This window comes from Primulina huaijiensis, chromosome 14, assembly GCF_012295235.1.
Source record: "Primulina huaijiensis isolate GDHJ02 chromosome 14, ASM1229523v2, whole genome shotgun sequence".
Taxonomy (NCBI): domain Eukaryota; kingdom Viridiplantae; phylum Streptophyta; class Magnoliopsida; order Lamiales; family Gesneriaceae; genus Primulina; species Primulina huaijiensis.
In genome coordinates, this window is record NC_133319.1 from 1,533,674 (window position 1) to 1,553,338 (window position 19,665).

General features: G+C 28.6%; 1 protein-coding gene across 2 annotated transcripts; it reads left to right on the forward strand.

Annotated features, from left to right (window-relative positions):
* Nucleotides 1-15,412: 15,412 nt before the first annotated feature.
* Nucleotides 15,413-18,248, forward strand: LOC140957822 (ent-kaurenoic acid oxidase 1-like). Of its 2 annotated transcripts, XM_073415212.1 has the most exons (8): nucleotides 15,413-15,627; nucleotides 15,793-16,270; nucleotides 16,405-16,668; nucleotides 16,852-16,941; nucleotides 17,213-17,291; nucleotides 17,392-17,498; nucleotides 17,612-17,733; nucleotides 18,079-18,248. In XM_073415212.1, the coding sequence occupies exons 1-8, from the start codon at nucleotides 15,473-15,475 to the stop codon at nucleotides 18,185-18,187; spliced, it is 1,404 nt and encodes a 467-aa protein (XP_073271313.1). In that variant the 5' UTR covers nucleotides 15,413-15,472; the 3' UTR covers nucleotides 18,188-18,248. The 2 variants fall into 2 exon arrangements, with proteins under 2 accessions (XP_073271313.1, XP_073271314.1); XM_073415213.1 differs by lacking the exon at nucleotides 16,852-16,941.
* The last annotated feature ends 1,417 nt before the right edge of the window (nucleotides 18,249-19,665 follow it).

Consider the following 19,665-nt stretch of genomic DNA (forward strand, 5'->3'; position numbering starts at 1 on the left):
AACATGCATCGTCGATTCTAGCTGCATGCATATCAGGGATGATCAGTTCAAACAAGAACTTTTAAGAATCAAGACCATAAGATATGAAATTCGTAACAAGAAACATCTTAATAGAATCATCAGTGCGTTTTGAATGTAGACATCAATTTTGAAAGAAATATCCAAGAAGAAACTTGAAGCAGATAGAACAAGGCTAAATGCAGAGACAAATTAAGCTTGGCAGGAACAAACAGCTAGTAAGTCAAATCCAGTGAAAGTATATCATACGAAAGTGCGTATCTTGGAGCAATAGTCAATTGTGTCCTTGAAATCCTTGTCCTTGGATACGATATCCCCAGATTTGTTTGTATTCAGGATATCTTGTATCTGTTATGTCCATTCTTGGAACAAGAAATTCACATGAGATTAAAACATGAAGCAGGCACAAGCCAAGTCAAGATTCTGTTAATCAATGTACCGCATGCATGGCAATTCAGCTTACCTCATCCTCATCACCTTCTTCATCTTATAGCCGGTTTTGAGCAAGGGGTCATATGCAAACTGAGGTCCATTTGTGCACAAGCCTTTCCAAGTGGAGAAACAAGGTGGACAGAACCACAGTGGTTTTGTTTAAACCCATTAGCACATACGATGCAACCTAAAATAGTAGACGAGGACTTTATTAATTAGGAAATCAATATGTCAAATGAAGACTGAAATAAAGAGAGAAGAGAATTTACCTCCTCCGGCTTTTGAAGAACTTTGGCTGCGTAAAGAGAAACTTGAAAGTTCACTTGAGGCGAGTTCAAAGAATGAAGTAGCATCTTCATTAGCATAATGTCTTCCAAAGACGAGTCCATCAGCAATAAAAATTATTTTCCTCTCGTCAATTCCAATCCCGAGAACAACACAAACAAAACCATCTTCAAGAACAAGATTATGAACATATTTTCGCTCTCATTTTGAACTTAAAACATATCAGAATTATTAGAAAGCTTTTATACTAACATCAAAAGTAGCTAACAGAAAAGAGAAAACACTAGAGGGGTGATGCACTGTACATGGCTAGATGGAATATATCTAAGTTCTCCTCAAAAGGTCCAAAAGAACAGTTCCATAACTGTATATCACACTTTCTGGAATTACCCTTTCTGAAAAAGTGAAAAATATGAGTTCCTAATTGTATCACCTTCGCACAAATTAACTCAAGGCCAAATGGTAGTCGCTCCACGGGATTTCATACCAAGTTTCACAGTTGGTTCTACTTCCTCAACATGTCAATCACATATTTATTCAAATAATAATATGTGGGCACGACATTACCAAACATGAAAAGAAGAAGAAAGCTTTTTGATATACATTATCATATTAGAACAGTAATCGGGTAGATTCAAGTATTAAATGATATGTAATAGCTGCATAAAAATTAACTGTGAACGAGCGTGTCACTTAGTCCAGGGCAGAGCACTTTTGTTGGCCCAATGAATATCCAAGAAGCGGTTATAACGGCTACCAAACTATTTGATCACAAACTAATCAAGTTAAGATACTATGCGGCTAACCAGCACATATAAACACGAGAGTATCAGAGAAGGTATGCCAGATACAGGCATTGAGAGATTGATCGGATTGTCGAGAATATGCAGTGAGTTACTGGAGAGCTGAATATAGAGTTCAAGAGTGCATATTCGTTGTAAATGCGAGAAGGGTGCAAGAGTGAACCCTGGAAATTCAATTGCTTTGTATCTGATCAGTGAATCTAGTGGATGTAGATCGATTTGATCGGACCACGAAAATCTTGTGTGTTGTTTCTTTTGATAAGTTCTTTTACAATTCTTGTATGTGCTTGAGTTCTTGAATCGATTTTCATTCGTGACTGAGTGATTAAAAGATCAAACACATTACCGCATATAAGAGTTCTGTAATTCAAGAAATTATGAAGTATTTGTATGGAATCCTATTGACAGCATAGACCAAATCACCCAATAATTAAAATGACTAAGAGAAAAACGCACACTCAATTAAATGAAATATGCCCTATCCCTTTAGCCAAGCAAAGACTAAATCCCCAATATACACACTAATCTATTATCTATCTATTATATATTATATATATATAAATATGTGACTTTATATGTGAATTTTTATTTTTCTCTTTATTAATTATTTACTTTAAATGTGTCTTTTCATTCTCTTTATTCATATTTTAAATATGTGTGTTTATTAATATTTAATTTTTTATGTCTATCATCATTATAATATGTTATTTTTATCCAATGATATCTTTTCATTATGTAAATTAGTATTTGGTTTTTTATGTCTACCAACATTATAATATGTTATTTTTAATCCAATGATTTATATTTTTTATTTATCTTTTCATTATGTAAATTAAATTAATTAAAGTTTAGAAATAACTCATTATAGAATTGTGAATTTTCTTTGGTATCTTATTAATTTTTTTTCATGTCCTCATGTGACAGTTTGCTAGAATTTATGTGTTTAAATTAAAGTTTTTTGCAACAAAAATTTTTTTGCGGTTTATATTTATAAATTATTTAAATAAAACACGGTAAAAGATCGTTGTGATTTGAGCTGTCAATTTGGGTTGGGTATGTCGGATTGGCCTGCACCGCCAAACAATTTAAGTGAGTTGGGTTGAAATTTTGTCGACTCATTTAAAGGTGAGCCTAAATGAGCTCGCACGAGTTTATATTAAATATCTATATATTTAATATTATCGATTTTCAATCATAAATTCTTGATATGAAATGGAAAATATCAGTTTGATTTCAAAATTGTGATGTTACTATCTTGTCCAAAAGTTGTGGGTTGTTGAGACATTTTGGCGGTCACTCAAAATTAAGTGTCAAAGTTGACATTTGAGTTGTATTTTTGGATTCCTGACAATATGTTCGTCAACATATTATTTTTAAATTAGTTTTATCATTATCGTGAGGGGTAAATATGTTTATTTCAATTTATAAATATTATCATCTCTTTAAATTAATAATCACTTTCATGTTTGACATATTATGGGTTTTGGTAAAATGAAGAATAATAAATTCAAACAAACGAATACACAAAAGTATAGGGCGAAACCAGAATTATATGGTAGCGGAAATTAATATAAATTTTTTTAATGAATTTATCGATGTTAAGATGTATAACAAATCTTATATTATAATATATAAAATTTCAACCTTATAAATGAAATAAATCAAACATATATGAAATATACAAAATTTTATTGCATATACAATCAAGTAATTTATTATAATTATATTTTATTCTACAAGAATTCTTGTCAAACTCAGTGATTGTGGATTTAATATCTATTAAATCAGCAAACTAAAGAGTGTGTCAATTGAACTAATTGAGTAATCACATATTCTTGAATTTCCTAATTAATTTTTTATCTTGATAATTTGTTTCATTTAATATTTTAAATTATAAGACACTGTTATTATAACTAAAGACACATTTTTTTTTAAATTTTCATAAGGACTCAATCACTAACTCATATGGAAAAAAAATTTATCGACATACTATATTGAAAACATTCTAATTAATTCATCGCATTTGCTGAAAATTTTCTAATTAATTAAAAAAAATTCATTTACAATAATCATATTTAATCTTTTTGGTCTAACACAATTTATTTTATAAGATATTCATCTCAATTTTTTTTTGTATATTAATCTTTAAATCTGAATTATGATGTATATTGTTTTTCTAAAAGTTTTTAAATAATGATTTAATACATTTATTCGACACTTCAATATTAACATTTTAAAATATATTAATTTTATATTGTATGCATGCAATACTTCTAATCATGATTATAAATTTCAATAAAAATTCTAAAAATGAATTAGGTAGAACATAAAAAAGTACACAATTAATCAAAAGAGAGAAAATAAAAACTAAATAATTGTCTATTACATATATACTACTAATAACGACTTCTAATGATTGAAGTCGGTGAGAGTGGAGGTCATTATGTACTAAAAAAATAAATATTTAATGCTTGAATGAGTCACACTACAACGTTAGTGAAGTAGAAACGAAGGACAAAGTGGGTTAATAAAAATATTATAATGTGCTAAGTTGAATGAGACTCATATATATAAGTATCTCACTTGGTCTCACCTTATGTTTTGTCAATGTACAAAGCGAAAATTTATGCAATGTAGTGTTCTACATTTTCTTAATTTTTCTCTTGATTTCAAATCTAATTTCATCATCTATTGGTCTTTAAAGATATATTAAAATTTTTTCTAAATATCTAAATCTAAATATGATCAGTTAACCAAATAGTTATTATACTTTGTATACAATAATAAATAGATTAATATATTTGAAGATAGAAAAAGTAATGTATTGAGAAGAATAAAAAAAGAATGTTAGAATTAATACTATAATTATCTAATGTCAATATTAAATTTAACTTCATGCATTCGAAAATGTGTTTATTGAGGTAAAGACTATGATGATAAACTAAAAATAATAATTTATTTATCATTGTAACGTAATAATAATGTGATCGTTATCGGAATCAGAAAATGATGTACTTTGACTTTTTTATTAAATTGTATAAACAATTCTTTCCATATTTTTAGTGGATAAACATGTTAAATCTATTAAAATTAAATAGTAAAATTTAATGATGAATATGAATGTATTAATTCAACTTTCAATTGGTGCAATTATTAGGAGATAGATTGTTTGGTACAATAGTTGTCTATGATAGGTAGGCGCTTAAGCTGTTGTATGATTTAAAGATTTGACTTGCATAGTTACCATAAGTTATAGCTTTTTGTAAAGCGACAAACGCTCAATCCTATATTATTCGACTGTAAAGATAGAAGAAACATGTTACATCAACTTTTAGTTTTGAATTGATCCCTTACATGTTACTCGATTTTTAAATTTAGAAGCATTCTACAGTTTTCAAATATTATTATATATTGAATTATAATTTATCCCTTTCAAATTAGGTAAATATACAATAAAACTCATGTAAATATTATTAACAAAAACATTTAAATGAAATATTGGATTTGTCGATACTCAAAATAAGAAATAAACAAATTTTGATTCTTGAGTGAGAAATAAGATATTTAAATAAAGTTATAATTGCCACAATGAAATAGTACACCTACATCCATTTATCACTGTATTTTGCAACTAAAATGTCAAAAAAGTTTCCACATATTATTTTTATATCATATTTAAAATAATTATGAATCATAATTTTTATTATTTTGAGTTGGCATTTGTTATGAAAAATCATTGTGAATAAATTGAATTTGAAAATTTTTATATCTATGTATATCACATATTAATATATCAACATAAGTCCATGAAATAAAAAACTACAAAATGAATTTATTCATCTTCAATGTACACAAATTATATAGTAAATATATATGGTAATTAAGACAACGGAGTAGAATATATGTTCACATATAAAAAAATATATAGACAAGAAAAACAACAAATAAAAATATTTTTCTAGATATAAATATTTTTTTATAACTTTTTACAGTGAGTTGGAGAAGATAAAAGAGAAAAAAATATTAACTCTTTTGGGTTACACAAAAAAATAGAAATGGAAGAAGTGTTTGTCATACAATGAATTCAGTTTCCAAATTAAATATATAATAAAAAGTTATATTTACCGTTCAAAATTTATAAACGCAATGAATTTTTCTCCAGATAAGGGTACACAAATGTTCCCGTTAAAATATTTAAACAATTTAAAAAATTAAATATATTATTTTTCTGGAGGTAATACCAATATGACATAAGTAATTTGATTGTGCTAATTATACTTATGAGTTAATATGAAATATTAAAATAAGTGTCATAAGAGTCCGTAAAAAGATGATTTATTGTCAAAAATATTATTATTATAAATTGCAAATAAATGATAACATTTAATCAATATTTTTTAAATCAATCCATCATTACTTTTTATGTGATAATAGATTGTTATAATAATTAGAGGTGTGCATTCAGTCGGTTCTGTTACTGACCGAACCGAATTAGTCATAAACGGATCGAACTGAAATATTTAGCAATAACCGAACCGACCGAATTAATTTTCATAACCGATAAAAACCGAACCGAATTAAAATCGGTTAATTCGGTTGGTGACCGAATTAACCGATTAGTTTTTTAAAAAAATTTGTGATTTAACTTTAATTATATATGTAATTTTTTTGAACACTACAGTCTACACAAATGCATAAAAACATAAATTCACATACATAAAAAATTTTCTTTAGAATTAGGGCTGATTTTAAAATTAAAAATAAAAATATTAAAATTGATAAATAATAAAAAAAATTATTAAATAATAGTATTTATTATATCGGTTAATTCGGTTAGCCGATTTCAAATTTTTGAAAACCGTAACCGAACCGAATTAACCGAATTTTTTTAATTTGAAAACCGAATTTCTGAAATAACCGAACCGAATTTTCGAATTGATTTCGAATTGAGTCGGTTAATTCGGTTTAACCAAAATTTTGCTAACCCCTAATAATAATGTGTAGTTTATAAGTTATCAAGTATAAGTGTCTACTAAAATAAAGGTGACTAGGAAAGTAAAAGCATCCAACAGAAGAGTAGGTATTTTGTGAGACGGTCTCACGAATTTTTATTTGTGAGACGGGTTAACCCTACCGATATTCACAATAAAAAGTAATACTCTTAGCATAAAAAGTAATATTTTTTTCATGAATGACCCAAATAAGATATCTGTCTCACAAAATACGACCCATGAAACCCTCTCACACAAGTTTTTGCCTCAGTAGAAATTGTTGTCAATTTACATGATAAATAAAAAAATTGCATATCATTGATTGTCAAAAAAGATTGTAATAATTGAATATTATAATAAAATATATGTATTATTGAGAGAATATTACAAATAACAAAAGAAAATAATATGATAAAAGATATGAAAAAAATTTTAGTAGTCCAAATCTTTTTTTAAAATTTTAAAAATATGTTCCAAATTAGTTACATATGCTAATTAACACGAATTGTCAAAATTTACAATACTATTGTCATTATATTTTGTTGAGTTAATTAATTTTATTTCAAATTCTAATTATTTCAGCATATGTTTCTCACGTGCAACGCACGTGCATTATTTCTAGTTACTTAAAAATGGAGGAAATCAGAGGCACCCGCAATCAGTAGAAATGCAGTAAACATGCACAGAAAAAGCACTCTAAATTCCATCAAGCATAATGAAAAGAAGGAAAATGAAAGAGTACCCAGATCTGGTTTGGAAGAACGAAAAATATTAGTTTCTGAATTAATGATGTTTTGCAAGAAATTTTGATAAAACAAGTCTCTTAACCAACATTTATTTTTTTACAAACCGTTGCATTTTCTTATCCGTTTGTCTGAACTTTACTCAATCAAATGCAACAAAAGAGTCGGAAGCGATAAAGGAGGAGTTTTGACTGTAAGAATGGTTCAATTTTGTGTATTTGATTTAGACAGTTGAGATATAAAGTTGTTTAGTCAGTGATTTGAACTATTCCATCTTCGGCAGAACCCAGTTACCTAATTCCTTCAATCAAACGAAGAACAGTACAATTCACAATTCCAAAATCACTAATTCCTCGTTCAAATCCAACATGTACCCTTTTATTCCCTCTTCCCTTGACCGGGTTCCGTTGCTTAAGTTGTCTCTTAATGCAATTTCGCACTGTGTTAGGTTGGACATCTACAGATTTTCAATTGTTTTCTCGTGTATCTTGGACTTGCCCTTGGTTCTGCCGATTGACTTGGATTTGTAGTAATGAAGATTCTTCCTGATGGTATTGGATTGTTTTTTAGAGCAACTAATGATGGGCTTTCGTGTTAGTTCTTTGACTCAAGACCGTGTAAATTCTATTTTCCTTGAATATGAATAATTCAGGGTTTATGTCGTTTGCTCCATCTGTTCTTTTTTCTAAATCTTTTGGAATTAAAGATTATATTTTTGGTTCCCAATTGGTTTGAATCTGACTTAAAATAGAGGTTAGGCAGAGAGCAAATTGATGTTGCTGAAATCCGAGATAGCAGCTGGGAGGTCGGATCTTCACTTGGGGAGTTCGGATCGGACCTTCGAAATCTGAAAGCACAAACAAAGAACATTAGAAGAGGGCGGAAGGTTGTTCCGTCATAGCCACTCCAACGCTCAAGTCAGATAATAGAAAACAGAGAAAATATTGTGTGTGTAGAGTGAGTGAGTACATGAATGAATAAACAATGAATGAAACCTGATATTTATAGGAGAAGAATAAAGTCCTGATTTGACAAGTGTAGATTCTCAGAATCTCAGACAAGATTAGATTAAACCTTTGTGGGCTTTAACTTTTTGGGTTTTATTTCTGTGGGCTACTCGTTAATGTCTGAGTAGAAGCTCTCTTAAGCAAGAGTCCGTCTATAGTCTGGACCCTGTGGGAGCTTGGCCGAGACATTTCCGATCAACACGTTATCGTAATCTGGGAGGTCGGCTCGTTTCGTGATGGGAGGTTGGCCACCTTTTTCTGATTGACGAGATTACGGACGTTTGGGAGGTCGACCTAGATGATCTCCCGGATGACCATCCACTAGTTTTGTGTGAACGAGGTGACCTCCTGATGGGCTCTGTCATGAAGATGACCTTCCGAGACTTTCTGAATACCTTTGTGGGTTGTACCTTTTTGGGCTTTCCAAAGTGGACCGAGCCTATCCCCTGGGGTATCACAAATAAATAAAGGTTTTGAGTTTGAATTCAACACTTTGTAAGTTTATAAATATATAAATTGTATTTCCAAATTGAATTCTACAATGATTCATGTGTTACTTTGGTATACAATTATCTATACCTGTGGCGTTGAATGTCATCACCGACGTTTAGTATAACTCTTCTTTGCGGTTTTGTTATGTCTCCTAATTGAAGAATACTTTTTATTTGTTTTTTAGCGTTTATTTTCCCAAAAAGTGTCACTAAGTTTTCTTATTTGAATGTGAAATTTGTGTCATCTTCTATGTATTTATATTCTATGTCTTTTTGTATTATCTCTTAGAGTTAGGCCTGGTTCAGTACGGTATACCGATTTTTTTTAATAATACTGTATACCGTACCGAAATTTTTCGGTACCGAAAAATGAATACTGATACCTTACCGAAATTTCGTTATACCGTCATGTCGGTATATTGAAATTTCGATACGACATAAATTACATACTGTTCTTACCAAAAAAATTCGGTATACCGCAATTTCGGTACGGTATCGGTATAATACCGTCTATACCGAAATTTTTTTTAAAAAAATTGTTAATCTCATCACAATGACAACAAAATAATTTTATTATAATAATTTTTCGGTATTTCGGTATATACCGAATTACCGAACATTTAAAAAACAAATGCCGATACCGATACTGAATTTGGTATCCCGTTAATATCGGTATATGCGGTATATTTCAATATGGTATGCACGGTATACCGAAATTTCGATATTTTTTCTCAGCCCTACTTAGAGTTATGTTATGTTTTTTGATTGATTTATTCTTCTATCAACTGCCAACTTTTGCAGGTTGAAGAGAAATGAACATCAGAAAACTTTGTTTGAACTTAATTTGGATAGGAAAATGATAAATGAATCAAAGCAACTTAGCATACGATAGTTGATGGCTAAAAAGAAAATTTTGAAGAGGTAATGATAATGTTACATTTCATGAATTGTTGTTTTGAACCAAAGAATCTATCATTAAAGATAAACTATATTGTATATTCTTTTATGGCTATGAGATGACATGAGATTATATAACCGGAATTAAATTTGTTCACTCTTATAATATTACATGTAGAACACGTATTACTACATCAAAACAAACATTAATGAAATTGAAAATAAATCAACAACGTGGTATGAGTCATGTTATAACTGTTTCAAATTTGTTACCCAAACTACCAATGGGTGGGTTTGATTGCACCAATTGTGTGAAGCTGAATATCGAGATCGTCCTAAGGTATTGCAGTTATAATTAACTTTACATGCTTAAAAACATTTAATTATCGCGTATAATTTCTCTCAATTAATTTTTCAGATACCGGATAACAATGTTAGTCCAAGATGAAAATGAAATAGCTAGGGTGACGTTGTTCGAAGAGGTTGCTGAGACGTTTATTGTTGCTCCATCAAAAAATAATTGACATGCATACCAAGGTGAATTAAAACATTTATTTGAATAACATTATAATAATCTAATATATACTGTCAATAACTACATAATTTATATTGTAGAAAAAAGATAATATGGAGCATATAAACAATACTTGATCAACCAAGAAAAGAAGACTACAAATTCTTTTCAAGTTAGAAAAGTCTATCTTGACCAAAAATAGAATAATATCAGTAATTGTGGATGGATTGGAGAAACCACAACTACTCATGAGAAATGCAAATAAGAAAAGAAAGAATCGAAACATCAATGAAATATAAAATGAAGATAAGAAAAAAACGAACGCTAATGGCGCAAAAAAAGGACAAAGCAAGTATAACATAAAGATAAAAAGACGTAAACTACTAAGGAAATGACAAAACCACGTAAAAATAAACAAAGTCAATCATGTTACAAAAGAGAAACCATACAAATTTAAGATAATGAAAAAATTGATGATTTCGGTAAAAAGATTAGGTACTTAGATAAAAAGTCATACAGAGATACCAAAAACTGAAAATTAAGGAAAAAATATTATTAAGAATTTTCAATAAATAATGGACTTTTCGATTTCACTTAATATAAATGTCCAAGTGTTTTTATGTCCACTCACTTTTTATATTTTATGTAGTAGAACGTTTGTTCATGACACGTGCATCTTCATTACTACTCTAATACTATTATAAATATATGAATTTGAATTGTAAATTTACATAAATAACATTATCTTCATTTAATAATAATCATTAATACATGTTTATTTTTTTTATCTTTTTCATATATTATTTTTTTATTTGTTTTTCATCTATTAATTAATGAAATTTTTACACTCTATTTTTTAAAAATCTATTAGTATTATAAATATATTGTGAATTTACATAAATTTCCTTATCTTCATTTATAAATAATCATTAATACATGTATCTTTTTTATTTGTCTTTCATCTAGTATTTTTTATTGTTTTTCATCTATTAATTAATGAAATTTTTACACTCTATTTTTTAAAAAAAATTTACACTCTATTTTTTAAAAAATATAAATATATGAGTTTGAATTGTGAATTTAAATAAATATCTTTATCTTCATTTAATAATAATAATTAATACATGTTCTTTTTTTATTTGTTTTTCATCTATTATTTTTTAATTGTTTTTCATCTATTAATTAATGAAAATTAAAATAAATAATATACTTTTGGAATAAAATTTAAACTTATCTCCTATTTTTTGGAATGAAATTTATACTCCATTTTTTTAAAAAAAATACTATCTTTAATGAAATTTAAAATAATAATAATGATAAATACATTTTTTTGTTTGTTAGTTATCAACTATTAATTGATTATAAAATAAATTGAAAAAAAATGAAATTTAGTCACCATTTTTGGAATGAAATTTACAATCTATTTTTAAAAATATATATATCTTAAAAAAATACTATCTTTAATGAAATTTAAAATAATAATAATGATAAATACATTTTTTTGTTTGTTAGTTATCAGCTATTAATTAATTATAAAATAAATTGAAAAAAAATGAAATTTAGTCACCATTTTTGGAATGAAATTTACACTCTATTTTTAAAAATATATATATCTTTAATGAAATTTAAATTAAATAAAAGAATAATGAAATTTACTTTTTTTTATTTCTATTTTTCCATTAATTAATGAATTTTAAATAAATCGAATAAAAATGAATTTTACACTATTGTTCAAAATTTTATAGTTATCCAATTTTTTAGTAGGTCTTTTGTGAGATAATTTTATGATTATAGCCCTGAGAGGGCTGTCCCAGTCATTTTCGGAGTGGAAAAAAATGTTTTTAATGATTCAAGTCGGATAGGAGACATGTTTCACAAAATTGACTCGCGAAACAACCTCATAGGAGTTTTTGGAATGAAATTGAAGAAAAATAAAATTTAGCCACCAGTATTTAAAATGATATTTAAATTAAGATTTCATTTTTTGAGATGAAATTTACACTTTATTTTTTTTAAAACAAATTATATCTTTAATGAAATTTAAAATGATAATAATAATAATAATAATAATAATAATAAATACATGTTTTATTGTTTGGTCTTTCCCAACTATTAATTAATTTTAAAATAAATTAGAAAAGAAAAAAAGAAATTTAGCCACAATTTTTTGAAATGGAATTTATACTCTATTTGTTTTAAAAACTATATCTTTAATATAATTTAAAATGAATAAAAGAATTATAAAATTTTCAATCTATTTTCAAAAAAATGAATTATATCTTTATTTTAAAAATAATTTTTTTTGTTTGACTTCACTTTTTTTTAATTTATTTATGAATTATATCTTTATTTTTTTATTTCCCTTTATTTGATTTTTTTACATTAATTAATGAATTTAAAATAAATCGAATGAAAATAAAGTATACATACACCGTTGTTCAAAATTTTATAGTTCTCTAATTTTTGAATAGGTCTTCTGTTAGCCGGTCTCATGGATATATTCTTCGACACAAAAACTCCTATCAGACGGTCTCACGGGTTAATTTTGTGAAACAGATATTCTATATGGGTCACCTACAAAAAAATATTACTTTTTATGTCAAATATATTAATTTTTATTATAAACATGGACAATATTGATCCGTATCACGAATAAAGATCCATGAGACCGTCTTATGAAAGACCTACTCATTCTTCAAATGGGCCAACCCGGTCAATTTTTGAATTTAAAAACAATAATTTTTCATGATTAGGGTCGGATAGGAAACATGTTTCACGAAAGCTTTATAGGAGTTTTTGTGCTAATTTTTATTTTTAACTTGAGTAAATTAACATCTATTTATAACGTAAATAATACACGACTAATAAATTTGAAAACTCTAAAAAAATTGTGTGATTTTACATATATGTTCTTATCTTCGTAAAATAAATATTAATAAATACATGTATTTTTTGTTCATTTTCATGAATTAATGAATTTTATAATAATTGAAGAAAAATGAATTTTTATTTTTGGAATGAAATTTATAGTATTTTTTTAAAAAAAAACTATATCTTTAATGGAATTTAAAATAAGCTACACAATGTCAGCAGCTAAACTCAAGAGAACTTCTGATCAGGAGTTTACTCATCTCAGTACTACCCTCACTCATGCACACTTAACCCAACAAAACTGAATGACAGCGAAAGATTTATCTTTTAGTTCGAATTTTCTTAATCTTCAGGTCAAAAGTTATATTTGTTACCCAAAACAAACTTTTTATGTCTTATAATTGTGATTTACCATGGAAAGCCCTATACTAAGCTAATGGTGAACATAATGAGAATTGCACTTACGTGAGTGTCAATTTGCCAAATCGTAAAACCCTATGCATGATAAACACAAATAATTGTTTGGTACCATAAGAAAACACTTCAAAAGATTCAAAATGAGTTTAAATTAATTTTATGTCCAATAATTACTCTTATATACATCAAATGGATAGAAAAAGAAAAATAAGAATGGATTCAAATTGTTTTTATGTAAAACAAATTATTTTACATCTACAGTTACTTAAAATGATTAATATGATTTTTAAAATTTTCTTATGTTTTTTAAATATTTTTCTCTCAAAAAATAAAAGTTTTTAAAAATATAATAATTATCTTCATGTTTTATGTCATGTCAAATTTTCATCGATGAATATTTGTAGAACTTGTAACTATTTTTTTAAGACATTATTTATGTATAGAACTTTATAATTTCAAAATATATCATGAGAAATTTATAAATTATGGTTCTTGTAAAAAAATATTTGTTTTTTATTTTATTATTTTGAATATTCATAGTCTAACTATATTATTTTTACAATTTTAAGGTTGAAATATTAAAATAGGTGTCAAAGTGACAGTAAGAATACAGTTCTGATTGTGGATCACATTAATAAATATTTCTATATTTAGACAGAATATTGCAACATATATACTTATATGTATATCAAACCTGAAACAACTCAATTATATTAGAGTAGGTCTCTTGTGAGACGGTCTCACGAATCTTTATCTGTGAGACGGGTCAACCCTACCGATATGCACAATAAAAAATAATACTCTTCGCATAAAAACTAATATTTTTCATTAATGATCCAAATAAGAAATCAGTCTCACAAAATACGACCCGTGAGACCGTCTCACACATGTTTTTGCCTTATATTATTATTCAAGAACTCAGGCAAAATTAAATTATGACTTTATGGATGAATCGTAGATTAAAATTGATTCTTAAAAAATAAAAGATATTGTGACTAATGTGAGAATTATTTTCTTCATATCATTCTTGTATGTTTTACACGTTCGTGTATATCTTGTAGTTAAATAAAAATGTACAAATAATTCACTTCAGTCAAAGATACTTTTGTCTGTTTCTCGCAAAAGAATCCATGCTTTCTAAGCAAGAAGACAAAACCAGTTCTAAATTAAGATAACGACAATTTAATGTCATTTCCAACCAATTCCCTTTTTAGTTCTCCACAAAATCTCGCACTTCATATCTTTTGGAAAAAAAAAATAAAAAAAAAATCTCACACCTAATACACCAATACATTAATTCTTGGATCTTTTCCTTTTTATATTTCTCAGCATGTAATATTTCTTGAATTTTTTTTCTAATAATAATTATAAATTGGATTATTTCACTTCGCAATATGATTCATCTTGAAATGAAGAAATAGTGTAATATCATGGTTAATTCAAATGAAATTTCTTGTATCATTATTATAGTTACATAATTCCTTTATAAAATGTCAGTCCAATTCCAATAGCGAATACTACACAAGATTGTTGTGTAAGAATATGGTTAATTCGAATGAAATTTCTTGTACAATTATTATAATTACATAATTCCTTTATAAAATGGTATTCCAATTCCAATAGCGAATATTACACAAGATTGTTTCAATCTGTAATGCGATTTATTCGTTCAATTTTAAACTTATAAAATATCCTTCTCTATCCAAATTCATATCTATTATATATATATTTATGCTTCCTTTCTTTGGTTTTCCATATCAGCGTCTCCGCTGTCGTCTCTATATAGGATGACTTCTTGAGTTTTCCCGTGTCTCCTCCATATCCACTCTTTCTATTGATTTCTCGTGTTGTTTAAACTTTAGACTCATAATTAATATTTGTTCAAGAAAAAGATTCAAATGTTGCTGACAATGTACTCTCAAATTCTTATGGTGGTGTGGGATTTGAGGGTGTTTTGGGGGATTTTGTGTGGGTGGTTGACATTGAAATGGGTGGTTTTAAGTATGAATTGTTGGTTTTACGAAAGGAAATTAGGTGGGAAAAGACGAGAACTGCCGCCAGGTGATTTTGGTTGGCCATTCATTGGGAATATGTTGTCTTTTCTAAGAGCTTTCAAGACCGATAATCCTGAATCTTTCATGTCCAACTTTGTTCGAAGGTGATAAAAAAAAATGTCCGCATTTGTATTTTTAATCTGATGGATACTGTAGCAGCTTATATCTGGCACCTGTCTTTAAATACTTTAAATTTTATGTGTGTTTTTATATGCTTTATTCTCGATTTTGCATGCATTTGTGGTAACTGTAGTCCTTGGTTTTTGAAGATATGGACACACTGGACTGTACAAGGTGCACATGTTTGGAAATCCTAGCATCGTAGTGACCACCGCCGAGGCATGTCGGAAAGTTTTAACAGACGACGAATGTTTCAAACCCGGCTGGCCTTCGGCCACGGTGAATCTCGTTGGGAGGAAGTCGTTCGTGGGTTTATCTCATGAGGAGCACAGGTGGCTGCGGAAGCTAACGGCAGCGCCCATAAACGGGCCCGAGTCGTTGTCCACATACATCAAATACATCGAAGAAAATGTGGTAAATGCGTTGGAAAAGTGGGAAGGAATGGGGCAGATAGAGTTTTTAACAGAGCTTAGAAGGCTGACATTCAAAGTAATCATGCACATTTTCTTGAGTTCGGAAGGGGAGGATGTTAGGGAGATTATGGAGAGGGAATACACGGCCTTAAATTATGGGGTTAGAGCCATGGCTATTAATATACCTGGATTTGCTTATCATAAGGGGCTCAAGGTAATTCTTGGTCATTTCATTATAGAGCAAATAATGAAAGATGGTGGATGTGAGCCGATCATACAAGTTTTCTTCAACTATTCACCGATCATTATCAAATAAATATCTGCATTTCCTGGTTATTTTCATTTCAGGCGCGTAAAAAACTTGTGGCGATTCTTCAATCAGTAGTAACCAAGCGGAGGGAGCAGAGGAGGGCGAATGCATGGACATCCAAGAGAGACATGCTGGATGGTCTGTTGGATGCCAAAGATGAGTTCAGTAGACGATTGACAGACGAAGAAATCATCGATGTCCTGATTATGTATCTGAATGCTGGTCATGAATCCTCAGCGCACACAACAATGTGGGCTGCCTTTTTTCTTCAGAAAAATCCTGATATACTTTACAAAGCTAAGGTTTGTCACATGTTGATCCTCATATTGCATTTGATTACCATGTGCCGGTTAATTAAGACATGGAACAATTGTTAATTGATTCACATCCTATGAGGTAAAGTATTTGTGACAACTGGTTTGTAATAATAAAACAATATAATTGACAATGCAATTCCCGAATACATCATATGCATGATATAACAGGCAGAGCAAGAGGAAATTGTGAGAAACAGGCCACCGGATCAAAAAGGTTTGACACTTAAAGAAATCAGAAAAATGGAGTATCTCGATAAGGTGTGTTGCCTGTTTTACATGCTCTTCGAAAACAATATTTGACATGGAACATTTGCGGTTCTATAGTGATTCAATTCAGTTCTGTTTGAGCTAAAGAGCTTGCAGTGGTGCGACAGAATCAGCGGAAAAAAATTCATTAGTTCATAGACAGAGGAATTGGGGGACCAGTTTTGTGGGGGCTCATTTATATGACTGTTTTTTATTTTACTTGTGTCCCATTTTTATTTTTGCATTTTTATATATCTTAACTCTCTTGAATTTGTTTTGATAGGTAATCGATGAAACGCTTCGTCTGATTACGTTCTCGTTGGTTGTCTTCAGAGAGGCAGTGAAAGATGTTCATGTTTGTGGTAAGTTGGATAAATTTTCTTGAAAAAATGTATGTTTGTGTGTGAAGTTTGAAATTACAACGCTAAACTACCATTTCCTTTTACACGCATGCATTTTCAGGTTACACTATTCCTAAGGGATGGAAAGTGCTGGTCTGGTTTAGAAGTGTTCATTTTGACCCCGAAACATACGCTGAACCAAAAAAGTTCGATCCATCGAGATGGGATGTGAGTTGTTGTCCTAACAATAATGTCAAGAAACTGTATATATATATATATGTATGTATGTATATATATGTGTGTGTACCGTATTGTGATGATGATATTTGTGTTACATGCAGGGACTCACGCCAAAAGCTGGAAGTTTCCTTCCTTTCGGCGCTGGAAGCAGGCTGTGCCCCGGAAATGAACTTGCCAAGATTGAAATCGCTGTCTTTCTTCACCATTTTCTCCTCAACTACGAGTGAGTTACAATGGTTAAACCATCCAAAATTTATCCAAGATTCCTGAATTCTTTTAAAATTTCTTTAGATTGCGCTTGCATTGAAGGATTCGATATGGAAAATGAAAAGTTTGAATCAATGTTAGGTACATCAAAATATATCTAAACTTAGGAATTCGAAATTCATGAACTTAAATTCTTCCAAACCCACGACAAATATTAAATTTGAAGAATAGATTAGATTAATAGATTTGAAGTAAATAGTTTCTATAATAGAATATATGAAATACTTTGTTTTGATAAAAAAAAATAACTTAATATTGAAATTTAAATATTTGAATTCCATACCCGAATTCTAATCCACAGGCTTGAGCAAGATGATCATAGTAGTCCATTGATGTACATACCGCACACCAGGCCCAAGGACAACTGCAGAGGAAGAATTAGAAGAGTGATCTCCAACACTCAAACTTGAAAATTCTGCCATATTTTCCTTTGTTTTCTGTTCGTAGTTTGAACTACATTCTTTTTTAAATTCCATTTCCTGTCTTTAAATATTAACTTTTTGTTATTTTGATTTTTTATGTTGTCAAATTTAATTCTGTTATATTTTTTTAGTTATTTTTCTGATATGACGCTGATGTGGCACCGACGTGTACAATGTCACTTCAGCACTTCCAATGAAAAATACTATTCATCACATCCAATAGGTGTATGTCACGTCATCGATAGTCACATAAATATACATGTTGAATATATATATATATCTTCACACAAGTAAAGATATATATATTTACAAGAAATGATATTGAAGTTGATTGTTTGACCAAAACATCTCTGATAAAAAAATTATTCATTTATATTTTGATCTGAAATTAATAATAGTTAATCAACATTAAATTATTTTTCTATAAAAATAACAGATAAGATTTTAAAATATAATTAATGACATTACTAGTTAAAGATCGAATTGGATTGTGACAAGATGAGAGGTCTTGAAATTTCCATCTAATACGTATAATTTACAACAAATATTTAAATACTTAGACACCAAAACAATACTATTAAAAAAATTAAATTATCAATTGGAGGGGCCTCTGATTGCCATCCTCCGCGTATTTTCGAAGTAATTTAATCTAATTAATATAAATTATGCATCTTATTCAGTAGTTTTTCAACTCTATTGCATTAGTAGATTTATTAAAGCAAGTTGGTACTTTAATTTGTCAATTATATATCACAAAATATCTTTTAAAATCCCGAGGGAGATTCAAATCGTATTTAACTAGCAATGAAAATAGAAGAAATATTTTTATTTAATTTCAATCTTAATTTTTTAGGTGCGGTCAAATGTTGATCTCATATAGAGGTGTCAATTCGGATAGGTTGGACGGATTGGATCGGGTTGGACAATAGTACTATTAAAAAATTGCTCAACCTGAACCCAACCCGAACTCGAAAACTCTTAACGCGAACCCGAATCCGAATTAAACCGATCAACCCGATTTTGATTTTTTTTAAAAAAATTAAATAAAATTCAAAAAAATAATATTTTAATTTAAACACATAATAGCACAATCTCCCTCATATAAATGATTTAAATTTGAAAGTCTAATCGTAGAAAAATAAAATATATTTATTAAATCAAATAAACAATTGTTTAAAAAATAAAAAATTTTCAAAAAAAATATAAATTATGAAAATTCATGATATAAATACAAAACAGATATTTTTTCAGACATAGAATATATAAAAATGTAGGTAATATTTATTAATTATATTTTTTTTAAAAAAATTAAAATTTTCGGGTCAACCCCAATCATTTTTTTTCGGGTTAGCTATTGGGTCCAATCCGATCTGACTCAAACCCAAAAACCTCAAATTCAAACCTGATTTTTTTTTTTGGGTTGAATTACGTCGGGTTGGTGGGTCGTGTCTGATTTTAACACCCCT